Below are 16,930 nucleotides of genomic sequence, written 5' to 3'. Positions count from 1 at the left end.
AAGGTCTCATGGTGAACCACCGAGGCCTGCAAATATGAGGAAGGATATTAGAGTTATCAAAAAATTAGTTCAAATATAAGAAGAAATATTGGAATCATCAGGAATTATCAAGAGTTACCCGGTTCAGCGCCTGTTGTGCTTCATTGAACAGGCTTGTCGCGTCTACCTCGTTCATTTTGGCCTAGTCTTCTTCAGTCACTATGCACCAGAGGTAACTGGCTATCCCCACGGGGGTAGAGAGGACTCGGGCATCCTCCGGAACGGTGATAACGATGGTCCGCTTCCGACATGGATCCGTGCTCAGAGTAGGGAACCAGTTGGTTAATTTCGGGCTCGAGCTCGACCTGCTAGCTTCCGAAGGTAGACTTTTCCTTGGCACCTCTAACTCACCCAACCCGGTAAAATCCTCTAGGACGGATGAGTCTATACCATCAAAAAAGCCTCGAAGGGGATCATCCACCTCGTGGGCCTCCTCATGGGACCGCTCCTTCGTCGTTCGGGCTTCATCGAACATTGACTCCATGAACGAAGGCGATCCCAGAATATCTATAACACCGGGCGTGCCGAGAGTGATATCTTGTGAAGCCTCGACCCTTACTTCGGCGTCGTCCTCGCAAACTTGAGAGGGATCAACTTCGGTCACTTCCGCTTCGGCTGCCACCCATTCCTAGGGAACAGATGGAACATGGGCCATGAAGATGTCGTCATCCTTAGGCTCGTCTCTGAGCTGGAGGAGTGATGCCGAGTCAAGCACTCAGGAGCTAGAGGTTTCCTTTAGCTTACGAACCAGCCTCCTTCTCATTTTCCTTTTCTCCGAGCTTGGTGAACTCGAGGCCCTTTTTCTTTTCTTCTCTACTGTTATGGCCTCGAGCTGTCCCAAAGTGGAAGAACCGACAGGTAAGTCCTTGTCCCCAACCGAGGACCTAAGTTCGACGGTCTTAGGCAAACCTGCAAAAGGGAAGTAAAGAAAAAAATAATAAGAACATAGAGCTAAAAAAAGAGCGTAACACAACCTACTCGGAAAAATATTACCATGGGAATGGGCCTCCCAACGGCCCTTCGAAAGTTTGAGCCATGAGCGCTCAGAGTAGGGCATCTGTGAGACGATACCTTCGACCTACTCCTCGAGATGAGGAACATCATTTTGGACTTGGGCAACGGCTGCACCACCACAAATACCAATAAGGAAAAGGGGGAAGAACTCATAATCGACATTTGAAGGAAAGGTTTTACTTACATGATGTATTCCACTTCTCGTGGAATGGCATGAATTTGACCGGGATCAAATCCGAGGTCCTCATCCGAACAAAATGACCCTGCCAGCCTCGGTCCCGGTCCTCGTCGATACTCAAAAATGGGGCTTTGTTGGCCCAATGAACAAGCTTTATAAGTCCCCCTCAGAAAATTCAGGGACTGTATAAGCAGAGCAGATGATCGATGGTGATGGTGCGCAAATCAGTTTTATTTATAAAAAATCGATGGAGGATCACAATCCTCCATAGTGAAGGGTGGATTTGGCCGAAGCATACCTCGTACCTGTTGCATAAATTTATGATTACCGGATCCACCGGGCCCGGAGTAAAGGGATAAATGTAGATACTTAGGTATCCCTCAACGTGTGTAGTAATGGCCTCCTCAGAGTCGGGGACCACTACGTCTTTATCGACCCAATTACAGTCCTTTCGGACTAAGGGGAGATCGTCTTAGATGATCGAGCAGATAAATCTCGATGCGTCCTCACCACGACCCTGCACTGAGGAGGGTTTCTCGACCTTGAAGTCGTCAACGATCGAACAACCTCCGGAAATGAACATCTTCAAGGGAGGTGCGGGAGCCGGTTCCTCGATATCCACATTAGCAACAGGTCTCCCGAGGTCGACCACATTGGAATCAGTCTCGGCAGTCGTTTGGGAAGTAGAAGTAACATTTGGGGAATAGATTTTGAGGTTTTGGCCATTGTTCCATGAGAAAGCGTGAAGAAGATATAAAATGATTGAAAACTGGAGGCTGAGATGTGTTGTCGTAAGCGGATGTTGAGTAAATATTTCAAAGAAATCTCGAATACCGGAGGTAAAAATGCTAGAATGTGAAAGGGAATAGTGAAATCCAGAGGGTACGAGGGTAGACGGTTTAACACAAAGTGAGAAATGAATGAAAGAGGGGTTATTTATAGTGGTGTCGTGATGCTTCGCCTCTAGGGACAGCCGACCAGCGGCTGATATGCATTTAATGCCATTATGACATGACTGACGAGACGTTTAGGGTTTATGTCGATTATGTCACGATGTATCGAAGAAGGGATCGGGATGCTCATGTTGTTTCTCATCAGTTTACTCTCCGAGAAACGAGGGGACTATCTGTGTACGGGTAAAAATCGGGCTCAGGATACACTCCGACCTCCAACAGGGTAAAACGAGCTCGAGATATGATTGCGAATGATCGAAATCGAAGCAAGGATATCCTCGAGTCAGAATACGGGGGCCGACCATCTACCTTTGATAATATCGGGGTCATGATTCGAGACCGACCTAAAATTTGAAGGACTTCGGAGGGCGTCGCCGGGTAATCAAGAATGGCCAACAGGAGGCCGTAATATCCGTGACCGACCGGATATCACGGCGTGGATCTCGGCACGTATCAATGTAGAACCGACAACCAATTAAACAGAAGATTTTCTTTACCTTTTATAGAGTTATACTTAGAGTAGAATTTCCCTACTATGTAAGGGGGTCTGATAATTTATTAAGCACATTGTAACACTCATTCCAAAGTAATATATTATTATTTTCTCTGTTATTAGTTCTTTCTCTTGTTCATCAGTGCTGGTCATAACGTGCCTGGATCAAGGGTTAATATTTCAATAAGGCTGGAACTATCCTCCTCGTGTGGTTTGAATCTATTTTATCTTTGTTTGTTCAATTTGACTTAATCCATCGTTTTGTATCAAATTAATCCGCGTATCCTTAAAACCACTTACAAATTTAATTGTTATCCGATTTTGAGGGTAAATATTATTAACTAAATACTTAAACAGAGTGCAACATGAGTATCTGATCGCCAAGTTAGGGGGTACTCAATGTGTACATAACACCTAGCTTGAGGGGAGTATTGAGAAGAAAGATGCTACTTAACCATGAGGGCAGTTTGAACTATATATGAAACTGTATATTGGTTAGGGGTATTAGTTTGTTAGCTTATCATTTAAGTCGGTAAGTTTAGCCGACAGAATGTAGTTAGCCATACTTGTATATGAAGAGATGTACACTTCATTTCTAAGCAATGAAATCAGATTTCTCTTTTATTCTCTCATTTATGTAAGTGTCTTTTTCGCGGACTCTCCCAATTAGGGTTTCAATCCTTCTCATTCTCGCTATTTTAGCAGTTTGTATAGATGTATTGAAAATGATAATACATACTCTTGTGCACTTTCTTTTTTAATATGTCCCAAAAATATACATGTATATTAAGAAATATTTTGATTTTACATATCTCACTTTATTCTTGATGAAATGATTTATAACTATACAAATATCCGTAACTTATTTTAGATTACAAGTTTTATTTTTTTTTTCCCCTTAAACTATGTGCTCAGTTAAACTGTATTACACAAATGGCATGTAGTGAGTAGCTGATATGTAGAAGTTTTTGGGTAAAAATAACTAAAATGCCCTTAAATGTACTTGCAAAATAATGTATTTAAAGTAATTTTATACTAAGCACATTTAATATTTTATCAAATAGGTTAATAAACAAAAGTGCATATTAGTTTAACAAACATATCCAAACTTACTTTCTTAAATTGTGTCTAATTCACACTCTTAGGGCTTGTTTGGTGTGAGTAATAAGAGATAGTTAATCCCGAGATTAAATTTGAGTTGAGTTTATCCAATGTTTGATTTGGATAAAATTATAGTATAACTAATCTTGGGATTAGGTATCCCGGAATTGTAGTATTTTTTTATCCCTACGAGAGGGTGGGATAACTAATCACAGGATAAATAATTCCGAGATAATTAATCATGGGATAACTTATTTCCAACTAAACGGCCCCTAATGGTATATAATTGCCCGAGTAGTAGACTAACAAATTGTTTGGATGGTTGTTACCCATTGTATCGTATTGTATTATTATCCCAAAATAATATTTGTTTTGATTGTTATATTAGAATTGGTTGTATTGTATTATTAAATCCATTATTCTAGAACAATGAAAAGTCTCATTTTTTTATACAATCGATTTGGTATGGTGGGATTATTTCATATTTATCTTTCCAATTATGTCCTAACTTATTACTCCATAATTCTATTTTACCCTTTACCCTTTTCTTTTTAAATTTTAACTCCAAATCTCTCACCTATAACCTATTTTGTCTTCATCTCATTATTTTCAGAACTTCTGCCGCTTCCAACTCCAACGTAAAATTACTAATTTTGTTTCACTAATTTTTTTAGAATTTGCATGAATTTAATTGCTTAATCTATTTATAAGACATATTTTGTGATAAATTAGTAAAATGGGATTTTCTTAAATTATTTTATGCGTAATTCTTGATAAATTTAATATTTAAACAATTGAGGGTATTTTAGTAAATTTATCAGTTATAGTACAGTACGATACAGTCAAACCATACATCAAAATATTATTTAACAACAACAAACAATACAATCTATCCAAACGTTCTATTTATAAAACGATACAATATAATACAATACCACACAATACAATATCTATCTATACTATATTAAAAGTACGAAAACCCTTAGCGAAATGTCATTCGCCTTTTTTACCCTTTAAAAATAATTTTTACAATGAACAAAATTGTAATTTAAGTTACTTTCCTATTATTTAAGACTTTAAAATCAATTAAATTTTTGCATATTAACCCTTTCCTTGTTAAACTAGGTAAGAAATCCTAATATTTAGGAATTTAAATCAATAAATATCATTTCTGATGAGAACGTTCTTATAGGTGACTTCAATTGATTTTCAATTAAAAACTTAAAATATGAGGACATAAAATCACATTTAAATTAGAAGTAGTTAATACAGTAACGTCTAAACTAAAATGTTTTAACGCGAAACAATTAAATATGCATTTTAAATTTTTTTATTTTAATCAAACAAAATAATTAATTCATGTTCAATTATGCACTAGTCTACCGTGTATACCCTGTTTGTGTCTTCTCGAATGAACTTGAGAATAACTTTAAAAAAAAATATTAGAATAATCATAAATCTTCAAGGGTTATGCGTTCTTACTGAAACTAACAAAGAAGCACGATAACTCGTGAAATTAAAATGACAAAATTATAAAATTGGAACATAATTAAAGGTGAATATATTGAATAATGATTGAGGACTTTTCTGAACAATTTTTTTTATTAAGTTAGCTATAGAGGATTAGTAGTTATCAATTTCAAAAGTTTACACTTTATTTTATAACTCAAACATAATTTTAAAAAATATATGTAATTTTCTTATAAAATATTACTTATTGAAATGACAACGCGTACACTAAGGATCCGTTTGGTCATAAATTTTACTAAAATAAACTTGGGTTTTATTTGGCAAACACATGTTGGCCATAGATTTTGCCTACATTTTGGCCAAATCCCGAATCTCAAATCTCAAATCCCAAATCCCAAAACTAGCTCAATAGCTGGTTTTGGACCAAAATATCACTATTATATTTTTTAAAAATTGCTCCAAACATTTGTATTTTATAAAAGAGCCCACCATTTATTATTGTGTAACGATGTTACTTTGTCTTCTCGGTCATCTGATAGTGTATCATGTAGTTCATTATAAAAATAATAATTTTGTATCAAATTTATTTATATTCAGGATTATGGTTTGCGATAATATAATAAATGTTATTGCTAATGGTATTGTTGGATATTTATGATAATTTTTAGAACTTGTGAGTATAAGTCATATTTCATATTTTTCCAAACCAAACTTCATGTCCAAACATATTTTCATATTCAAACCAAACTTTATCCAAATCAGATTTTTCAGAATAAATTTAGGAATCTATAGACCAAACGCTATCTACTAGTATCATAAAACAACAACCATCCAAACAAGCTGTAAAATCCAATACTTCAGTCAGTTTTTGGTTTCTCCCTCAGACACTCATAAGAGGATATATATTGAGAATTTAAGCACTTTTTGAGGAAACATGGAGAGGCTGTACAGGGCTTTCGGGGATGACTTCTTGGAGTTCTATAAGAGAGAAACTGGGATTTCTCAGCCCAGAAACTTCGCTCGCCGAATATCTGCTTCTGAGGTCTCAGTTATTTATAGCTTTAATTATTTGTCTTTATGGATTACAATTAGTGAGTTGAGCTCTATTTGCTTGATGAAATGTTTGAGACTATAGAAATTCTCCCCAGTTAAAATTACCCTTTTCTTGCTTGTGATTAGTACCTGTGCTTCTAGGCAGTGGTGTTCGGATTAGTTTGTGGTCGCCTCGACTAATTCACTTGGCAACTAAGGTTTAGACGGATAGGAAGAAGTCGTGTAGTGTGTTTTATTTTTGCTGGAATTTGAATCCTAGTCTCTTACGGTTTCCATCCCACTTTATTGGCCGCTAGACAACAGATAGATTGTAGTTAAAACAATCCAGTATAATCCCATTAGTGGGGTCTGGGGAGGGTAATGTGTATGTAGACCTTACCCCTACCCTAGGGTAGAGAGACTGTTTCCGATAGACCTCGACTTCCTCCCTCCAAGAACTCCCCACCTTGCTCATGGGTAACTCGAACTCACAACCTCTTGTTTGGAAGTAGAGGATGCTTACCACTAGAGCAACTCACTCTTGTCCAACAGATAGATTGTAGTTGCGGAATTTAAATTCAATGTTTTATCCTTTTGTATTGCATTTGTTATTGTTCATTTTGGAGGGTAAAAGTAAAAAAATTGATTAACTTGTTAGACTTTTGCAAGAACTGGCTTCTGGTGAATTGTTAATGGTCTCCACTGGTTTTTAGGTTTAGGAAAGACCAGACTACCTGACACCTTTGGCTAGTCAGCTTGAGTATTTTATTTTTATTTTTGGATATGGCCAAACTCCAGTTGTAAGGAAATAGCTACCGTACATGTACATGTTTGAGTACAGAGAGGTAATTACCTTGCGAAATAAGTTGAACAATACATTTATATATTTGTGGTTAATACCTACAAGTTTATTGAATGCCAAGAACCGTAAGCTTTTCAACCTGCTTGTATTTTGGATTAGAATTTACTACACTAATGGTACAGAAATATTTGTACGATTACTGTAATTTGACCGGCTCCAACTGGATACAACCCTGCTTTTCCAAGTTGCCAACACATGCTCTCAGTATAGGAGCTCACCTGATCTTTTTTTTCTTTTTTTTTCAATTTCACCGAATAATACAAAGTCTTTCAATTAATGCCAGTTACTATTTATTGCCCTGCCCGTATCATCTCAGTGATGGTCTTTCAGTTTATCACCAGGTATGCACGGTTGATTTCCTTGTATCCATTTCCTCTTAATAGCAGAGCCTGATGTGAAATATCTGTGGCACATCCAATAAGATGGAACAACAAATAAATAGATAAACCAAAACTAAGGCCTTCATGTTCGCAGATGTTAAGTCTCTCTATTTTTGTGAGAACTTTTCACATTATTATTAGAAGGTAACAAAAAGGAGGCATTCATATTCGGTGATGGTTAAGTCTCGGTTGGAACTTAGTTTTGTGTAAATTGTTTTTTGACATTTTGATATGAAGATAATCCCATATCAGTCACTCAATCAATCAATGCGCTAAATCCTAAATTAGTTGGGTCGGCTATATGAACGCTCAATATCCATTCCACTCTATTGTATTCTGCGGAGGCTAATAAATCTTTAGGTGATTGAAATTCTTTTCTCTAGAATTCTCCATTATGCAAAGCTGCTGAAACTATTCTTTTTTCAACTTTGGGGCAGGTTACAGTGAAGCGACTGGATCTGTACGGGAAATTAAATGGTCACGGGGGATGTGTTAACACAATTGACTTCAATGCCACTGGCGATGTTCTTGCCTCAGGTTCCGATGACAGACGAGTAATACTATGGGACTGGGCGACAAGGAAATCAAAACTATCTTACCAATCAGGCCACATGGACAACATATTCCAGGCCAAGTTCATGCCCTTCACTGATGATCGGAGAATAGTAACTGCCGCTGCTGATGGCCAGGTGATGTTTTGCCCATCTTGAGCACATTAGTATGTGAAATCTGAAAGAATGCCAAGGTGTATGAGCAAATGTTCGTGTGTAAGTCTGAAATATGCTGTAGTAGATATGTCATCTGCTTACTGGACCATCCTCCTATTGTGATTTAATCATGATCCCAGTCATTATGAAACACGAAGAATGGTCAAATGATGATAACAGTAGTGGCCTATATCGAAAAGGATAAGTCCTGTCAAATTCTTGCAGCAGATCACGCCCTTTAAGCAAATCTAAGCAGTCGATTGGTTGGCCTCATAAGGAAAAATAATTCAAGCGTAAAATTCTGCATAACTAGTAGTATAATATTTGATTTCAAAATAAATCATTGCATTACTAATTTAATCTCTGCATAACTACAGCAATCTCTGTCTGCATAATTGATGCAGTGCTTGGTTTGCACTATTAAACTTTGCATTGCCAATACTCGCATAATATAGGAATCTATGCATTATTTTATGCGGATACAATGTGGATTAACAGAAACAAGACCTGGATAAGAGTATTAAAGACAAGCACCCAAGGTTCAAATTCCAGTAGAGACAGCAAGTATCCGGCGGGAATAGTCAGGGTGCGCGAAGCTAGCCTAGACACCACAGTTAAAAAAGTATCTAATAACAATCCTTGCGTTATAATTACCTATGCAACTATCAGCTACTGTATGGCATCCACTGCTTTGTTTGTCCATCTTCTTCTCAATTACGTAAGGAATCTGTGCCTCACACTTCAAGGATTGAGGAGTTCTTTTGCATTGCAATCACCAGATTACATGGAAGCATTGAATGATTGGATAAGTAATTTTCATACCACACATATTCCTTTTATTGTCATTAGTATCAAGTACCACATGTTTATACATCCAGACATAGTTGCCGACTTGCTGTATAGATAGATAATAGTTTAGACCTGCTGGAGTTGCTTAATTTGTAATTTGAGAAAGCTCAAGAAAGAATTTGTTTTAGAAACCTATGGGCTTATTCTTCAATCTTCTCTGACTTCCGCCATCGCAAACACTGGTTTTCTCACTGCAGGTCAGGCTTGGTCTATTGCTGGAGAATGGTCAGGTAGAAACTAAAAGGCTAGGTAGGCACCAAGGTCGTGTACATAAGCTTGCCGTGGAACCAGGGAGCCCCTACATATTCTATAGCTGCGGTGAAGATGGTTTTGTTCAACACGTAGGTTGCCACGTTGCTGTTTTACATGTAAAAAGTTCTCTTCTTCAGGTTATTTTGCCGTAACTTGCATTTATTCTGCAGTACGACCTGCGAAGTAATTCTGCTACAAAGATAATCTGTTGCTCATCTTTCACGGAAAACAATAAGCAATCTTCTAGCAGCATATGTTTGAACGCCATTGTTATAGATCCGAGAAACCCAAATTATTTTGCAGTTGGTGGTTCTGATGAATATGCACGTGTATATGACATCAGAATGCATGAAATGGACGTGTTGCATAATTCTGATAGGCCTGTCAACACATTTTGCCCCCCTCACCTGATCAAAACACATGACGTTCACATTACAGCATTGGCTTACTCGAGCTCTAGTGAGTTGCTGGTCTCATACAATGACGAATTGATATATTTGTTTCAGAAGAACATGGGATTGGGTCCGTCTCCCCTGTCTTCGCTAGGTGAAGATGCAAAGAAACTGGAAGAGCCACAAGTTTATTCTGGGCATAGAAATTCGAGAACCATTAAAGGTGTGAGTTTCTTTGGTCCAAATGATGAATATGTCTCGAGTGGATCTGATTGTGGCCATATATTTATCTGGAAGAAAAAGGGCGCTAACCTTGTTAGGTTGATGGTTGGTGATAGGCACATAGTAAATCAGCTTGAGCCCCATCCCTGTATTCCTGTTCTTGCAACATGTGGATTAGAAAAGATCATAAAGATTTGGACCCCGTCGTCGAATAATGTTTCTTCATTGCCTCGTGATGTCCTTAAGGTGCATATCTTAGCAGTTCTCTTAATAATTATTCATGTGTTAGAATCGGAAGTCAGAGTTGGTTCATATAATCTGGTATTAAATTTTTCTGCACTGTGTCTTGCTATGAGCAGATAATGGAAGCTAACAGGCGAGGTCGAGAGGACCATTCACGGGTTACACTGACCCCAGATGCAATAATGCATGTTTTACATCTGCATAGGAGGCAAGCGGTGGCTTATGTTGAGAGAAGACACAACAGAGATGATGTTGACAGTGATGAAGATGATGGGGAAGAGGCTTATGTATTAGGATTTCCAGATGGTGATACTGAGGATGGTGTTACAGGAAATTCTGAATGCAGCATTAGCTAGAGTCATATGTATAATATCCGGGAACAAAGATTTTTATCTTCTACGAGTCCGTATCTACATCAATAGTGGCTCACCATCGTTTGATGCACCTTAGAGCTATAGTGCATTCACAAGTTCAGCTAACATCTGAGTTTGAGAATTTGCTGACTGCCTGTTCCCAGTATCAATAAATAAGCAGTGTGTTATCTGCACTTGAGCAAAGTTCAAAGTTTAGCATCTATATATTATCTTGTATCTTGATTACGATGGGTGAATGGTTTCATTTGAAACTTCAAAGATTTGCTTATGCTCTAGAATCTGTCCATTAGGTGGGGTATATGCACTATACTTTCATGAGTTCATTATCTGGAGTTAACTTTAAAGCTACTGCATAGTCTTGCTTGCTTACCAAGAAGTTTTGCCCTATGTGATTAATACCTAAGGCTACTCTAATAGATAGAGACATGATATTATAGTCGAGGTATAAACAATTGAGTCGATGTTGTTCTTGTCACTAGTTTGACAAAGTTAAAGGAAGGAAACATGCAATTGTTAGCCTCCTAGTTTGGCTAAGTAGCGTTGAGATTCTTCTTCTTTTTGCAGCTAATCGCCAACATTAATGGAGAGGAGTAATCTGAAGGCGAGTATTAAAAAAAGGGCACTCGACATATCTTTGGTAGAATTTCCTGTAATTCTTTTTCTCCTCCCTGTGTGTATGAGAAACTATGCCTCCCTTGGAAGGTGAAATACTTGAAAAACCACTGGACAATGATCTGTGGTTCCAGGGTTTGCTAAACTTAGTTCCACAAATTGATGAACAATTTCTCAATTTAAGCTTTTTACTCGGGGAAACAATGATAAAGAACAAATAAAATTATTTAATTGAGAGCAAAAGTAAAATACAACATATGTTTGCCAAGACTTTTCGTGTCTTACAATGGCTGCTGGCCTTACTATTTATACCTTTTTCTAGGGAAACAAGATACTAGGATCAAGCTCCTCTTAAATGATAATAAAGAGCTATTGATGAGCATGTAACGGTAGGTCATGAATGCAAATATTTTTTGTAACGATTGCTCATTTAATGTTAGAGAATATTTCCTCATTGAATGCTATCCGATGAGAAACCCTTGATCTCCTCTCATTAAATACGCTCCCTTCGGGTTGTACTCGGCATCGATCACATTCGTTGTGTCTGGTATTGGCAGCTACCTAACTTGTCTTTTTCCTGCCTTCGATTCCACGTGTCATGCTATCATTCGACCATCTCTTATAAATAAATTTTACCATGTACAGATAGTCCTCCTACTTTCCGGTAACACGTTTTAGTGTTACCGGAAAGTTGGTGAAGACTTCTTTCTTGGCGGGAAAGTTCCCGAACAGTCTAACACTTGAAATGACGCAAGTATACTCGCATTTAACACCCTGAACACGTGTAGCCCCATGATTTAGCAAATATTTTCGCTGGTTCTCGAATTAATCATGACCATGATTTTTGTCATCTATAACTTCCCTTTTGCTTATTATTTTTACTTCTTTACTTCCAAAATTTTCATAAGTCTTTCTTCTTCTCTGCACTCACATGCTTAGAAAATCTTCCATCTTCTCCGACTTTCTTAGCAAAAGTTTCACTAACCCTTCATTACTATGGCTTTTTTCACTGCATCCTGTGAAAACTCTGTCCTTCTCATTGGTGGAGGCCCAAAGAAAAACAAGGACGCTGATATCGATTCTGAACCTCCTACTATAAACACCATCATACCAAAATACCTCAAACACTGCTAACGACTTCCAAGAGAAGGCCCCTTCTGCGTCTTCACGGACTTGGGCTGTTAGTAGGTATCTCTCCTCCATTCACCCTTCTAATATTCCCACTGTGAAGGAGGACTGCAACTGCCCTAACCTTGACATCCTCGCTCTGGATATGATAGAGCAAGTTATCTTCACCAAGGAGGGTTTTACATATGTCTATATGTATCCCTTTACCTTGGGTCGAATGAAGGGCTCGACCCCGTAAGTTTTGAATTTTTTCACTCGTATCGGGTTTGCTTAGGATGAGTGGGCCAATCTATATGGCTAACGGTGGCTTGCCTTTGTCAATTGTGCATGGAGACCGGGGAAACCCTTACCCTTGCACACATGATGAATCTTTACTCTCCGAAAGTTTTTCGTGGGAGATTAATAAATTTCAGCAAACATGGCCACCATGCTCTTCTTACTAGTGTGGATGATGACAATGATCACGGGTGGATGGGGTGATTCGTTGTCATCGCTACCATGGACATCATCTCGGCTACAACTCTGTCCTTTCTTGAGTCGGGGAATCGTTTTCGTAAGTTTTCGATTTATTCATTCCCTTCATGAAAAATTGTTTTTCGTTGTTTCTGATTCTTTTGTTTCAGCTACCAGATGGGAACCACCACGGGTTCAAGGCCTGGACCGGTGGATTCAAAATATTCTAGAAATCACAACACCAGATCTTGTCGATAGAAGGAAATGACCCTTAAATACGGGTGGAAGTCCAAATATCACGGTAAACCGAGTCCTTCTCTTTTTTACCTTTGTACGAAAATAAGTAACTTCATGAAAAAGTTGCTAACTTTGTTTTTTGCTTGATTCAGGACTTCCGCAGGGCTCTGTCACCTTCCCCGAGGTCGACGTTTTAGTTGACCTCGAAGAGGCCAGGAGGGTGCTGCAAAGTGCCCTTGCTCGAAGCAGTGCTTATAGATCTGCTTTCGGTGAGTGAGCCTACACTCGGAGTACCCAGCCCTAGAACAAGCATCTAAAAAGGCGACGTTCTTCCTCGGCTCAAACTCAAAATAAGAAAATAAAGAAAGCAACAACCGAGCTGGGCACAGTGGTTGTTGTGGAAGACGGGGAAGCTAGTGATGAAGCTCCCATTCAAAGGAGAAAAACATCTTCATTAGCTCAACCAGATGCTCATCCGGGAGAGTTTCAAAACTCGACCGCAGGAGAGATCCAAGCACTTTGGGACGAGATGGATCTGGTGGAAAATGCTGACTTTCGATTTCCACCTCCCAATTGATGTCTCTGGTCCAAAGAGTTTGGACCTTAGGTCTCTTCTGCCTTCGGCCACTGAGCAAATAATAATCAGCATTGCCCCTACCGCAGTTGCTTCTCATCCTTCCACCCCAACATATTCACGCCCATCGACACCAGCCGTTCCTTCGCCACCAACATCACATGCATTTCTTCCACCGATAACAAATGATCGGGAAAGGGGAGCTTCTCCTCCTCGATATCCCTACTACGGGAATTTAGGGCACAATTATTCACCCCTTCCCTGGATCCTCGAGGGAGGAGAAGTGTTACTCTTTCGGTCTCGAAGGAGTGCCACCTTTTGTCCAAGCCGATGGAGCTTGGGAACTATATGAAGCCATTGGCTTCAGAGAGAGATTGGAAGAAAATGCGCTCTCTTTCGGGAAAGTGCTTACTAAACAAAGCCATGCACAGCACGACGCAAGTACCGTACTTGTTTTCTTATAACTCTTTTTCCATTTACCTGCAATAGAATTTCTATCTTTGACATTTTCTTTTACATGCCAACTTTCTTGCTTCTGAAGGCTTGCAGAGATTGATTCTCGATAAGAAAGAACTTACTTCCGAGCGATATCAATTGTTAGCCGAAAGGAACCAACTTGTTGTGCGCCTCTCGGTGTTAGAGGCAAAAGTCGCTGAGCTAGGCGAGCTTGAGGCTCGATTGCAGTAAAGCGAGCAAGATAATATGGCCCACAGACAAGAAGACACTTAACTACACGAACAACTTCAAGAGGCTAAGGCTAAGTGGGCCGAGCTCCATGACGTTATGCTTGCTGCTGCCGAGCGCGAGTCTTCCTTCGAAGAGCAAATAAATAATTTGAAGGCGGGCTTAAGCTCCAAAACTAAGGAGGCCAACGCTGCCGAGGAAAAGAGGGCCAACATGGAAGAGAGATTTAAGAGAATCATAGAGCAAAACTAGATTCATTTATCTACAACTCTTGATCTCGATTCCCGCCTTAATGCCATGAAGTCCGAAAGGGACAACCTCCAGGTCAAAGTTGATAAGCTCCAAGCAAAACTCTAGGACCTAGAGAATTCCCTTGTGTTTGAGAAGACTTATGCGATATATCACATGAGGAGAAAACCCTTGGAAGAAGCCAAAGCGGGCATCGTTAATATTGATGATTGCATCGTCAAGGCTCGAGAACTGGAGCTAACTGCTAGAGACAATCTCCCCGCTCAGCCTGCTGCAACTGACTCTACGAGTACGGATTCTGAGTACCCGGTAATCGAAGGGGAGTTTGACGAGGATGAAAATGAAAGCCCTGAACCAGTAGTGGATTCGCTTTCCTCTACCAGGGACCCTCTCTCTCTTCGAGCTCCAACGACAATGATGCTTAGTTTCTTTTTTCTCTTCTTTTTTTGTACTTTTAATTATGCCGAACTTTCCATTGAGTTTGGAACTTTGAGTAAATAAAGACTATTTTTGCTTAAGTGTTGTGAAAAATATATTCCTTTTGCGTTGAATTAATTAAAGCTTTAGGTACATTTTCATCCGATAACTTTTGATTCCGAGCATAAAATTCTTCTGGAACCAACCCTTTCCTATGAGAGTTTCATAAGAGAGGGCCTTCTTATGTTTACGGTGCTCTTGAAGAGGACGTCACTTGTTTATTCCGGCATAAGCATTTGATGTTTTTGTTAACATTCAAATGATAAAATTAACTCATCGTTTGGACAAGAAATAAGAAAAATATAAAAGGACTTCATTTTATTCCTTCCATCTTTAAAAGTATATAAGAATTTGTTTGCTAAAGTAAATACAACTGCCAATACGTGTGGTTAACTTTTGCAACTTATTGTTATGGGGGTGATCAAGAAGTCCCTGGTCCTGATGAGACGTTACTGATCCAGGTTCTAGCAGTCCCTGGTTTTCGTGGCATTCCTGGTGTCATATCAGATATTATCCCCCTAATGTTTGAATGTGAATCATGCAAATTCGAACACTGGAAGTCTTGCTTCACCGGAGGAAACAACGTGTGAACCGGTGAATAATCCTTTAATAATGGAAGACAAAGCATGACATCGAGTCAAAGATTATTTAACAATCCACATAGCTGTTTGCTATTGATGTGAAAGTTTTAGTCCCTTGATATTTAAAGGTCTTTCCTTTGCCGACGTTACTCCCTTCGTAGTATGCTTTTAGTTGCTACCTAGTTAAAAATCTTGTTAGAAAAACTCGATTGGACAAAAACTGGACGAAGGGGAAAACAAATATAGCACATACTTTCACTATTGACGGGCTCCATCAGTAATAATACCTTTTGAGGTGAGTCACGTTCCAATTGTTGGGCAACTTGACTCCATCTTGATTCTCCAACTCGTATGATCCATTATCGGTAACAACTGAAATTCGGTAAGGACCTTCCCAGATTTGACCCAGCTTTCCGGAGTTAACTTTTCGAGTGCTTTGAGTCACCTTCCTCAAAACCAAATCTCCTAATTTGAAGTAACAGATATTGACCCTCCGATTATAATATCTTTCCATCCTTTTCTTTTGAGTCTCCATCCTCACGTATGCCAAGTCCTTGCATTCGTCTAGCAAGTCTAGCCTCACCAGCAACACTTTATTGTTTGCTTCTTCGTTTGTTCAGGAAAACCTTAAAGTTGGTTCCCTTACTTCCACCGATATTAGAGCTTCCGCAACATATACGAGAGAGAAATGTGTTTCTCTTATGCTAAATTTTTCCGTCGTCCAATATGCCCATAGCATACTTGGTAACTCCTCGGGCCATTTGCCTTTAGTAGTTTCTAACTTCTTTTTAAGGTTTTGGATAATTACCTTATTAGTTGATTCTGCCTGCCTGTTAGCACTTGGATGGTACGGTGAGGATGTAATCCTCTTGATTTTCAAATCTTCCAAAACTTTTGTGACTTTTAAACATATGAATTGTGGTCTGTTATCACAGGCAATCTCTTTTGGTATGTCGAATCGGCAGATTATGTGGTCCCATATGAAGTCGACCACTTTGCGCTCATCGATATTTTGGTAAGGACCTGCTTCAACCCATTTAGTGAAGTAATCAGTTAAAATTAAAAGAAATCTTACCTTTTCGGGACCCAGCGGTAGAGGACCGACTATGTCCATTTTCCATTTTATGAATGGCCATGGGGACAACACTGATTGCAAGAGTTCAGCTAGTTGGTGCACCAAATGTGCGTGGCGTTGATATTTGTCGCACTTCTGAATGAATGCCTTTTCATCTTGCTCCATCCGGGGCCAATAGTAACATGCCCTAATGTAACGACCCGACCGGTCGTTTTTGAGTATTGTAGCCTCGTTTCCCCAATTACTGCTTATTTTATGCTCTATTATTGTCATGTTACTTATCAGAATAGTTGGTTTGG

The 16,930-nt window shown here is 39.1% G+C and overlaps 1 protein-coding gene across 1 annotated transcript; it reads left to right on the top strand.

Annotated features, from left to right (window-relative positions):
• The first annotated feature begins 6,054 nt into the window (after nucleotides 1-6,054).
• Nucleotides 6,055-10,836, top strand: LOC107799567 (uncharacterized). The gene is made up of 5 exons (XM_016622692.2): nucleotides 6,055-6,290; nucleotides 7,960-8,211; nucleotides 9,276-9,419; nucleotides 9,501-10,190; nucleotides 10,304-10,836. The coding sequence occupies exons 1-5, from the start codon at nucleotides 6,183-6,185 to the stop codon at nucleotides 10,541-10,543; spliced, it is 1,434 nt and encodes a 477-aa protein (XP_016478178.2). The 5' UTR covers nucleotides 6,055-6,182; the 3' UTR covers nucleotides 10,544-10,836.
• The last annotated feature ends 6,094 nt before the right edge of the window (nucleotides 10,837-16,930 follow it).

The sequence above is a fragment of the Nicotiana tabacum genome, chromosome 17 (assembly GCF_000715075.1).
Source record: "Nicotiana tabacum cultivar K326 chromosome 17, ASM71507v2, whole genome shotgun sequence".
Lineage (NCBI taxonomy): Eukaryota > Viridiplantae > Streptophyta > Magnoliopsida > Solanales > Solanaceae > Nicotiana > Nicotiana tabacum.
Note: the sequence above shows the minus strand (reverse complement) of the source record. Positions and strands in the feature narration are given on the sequence as shown.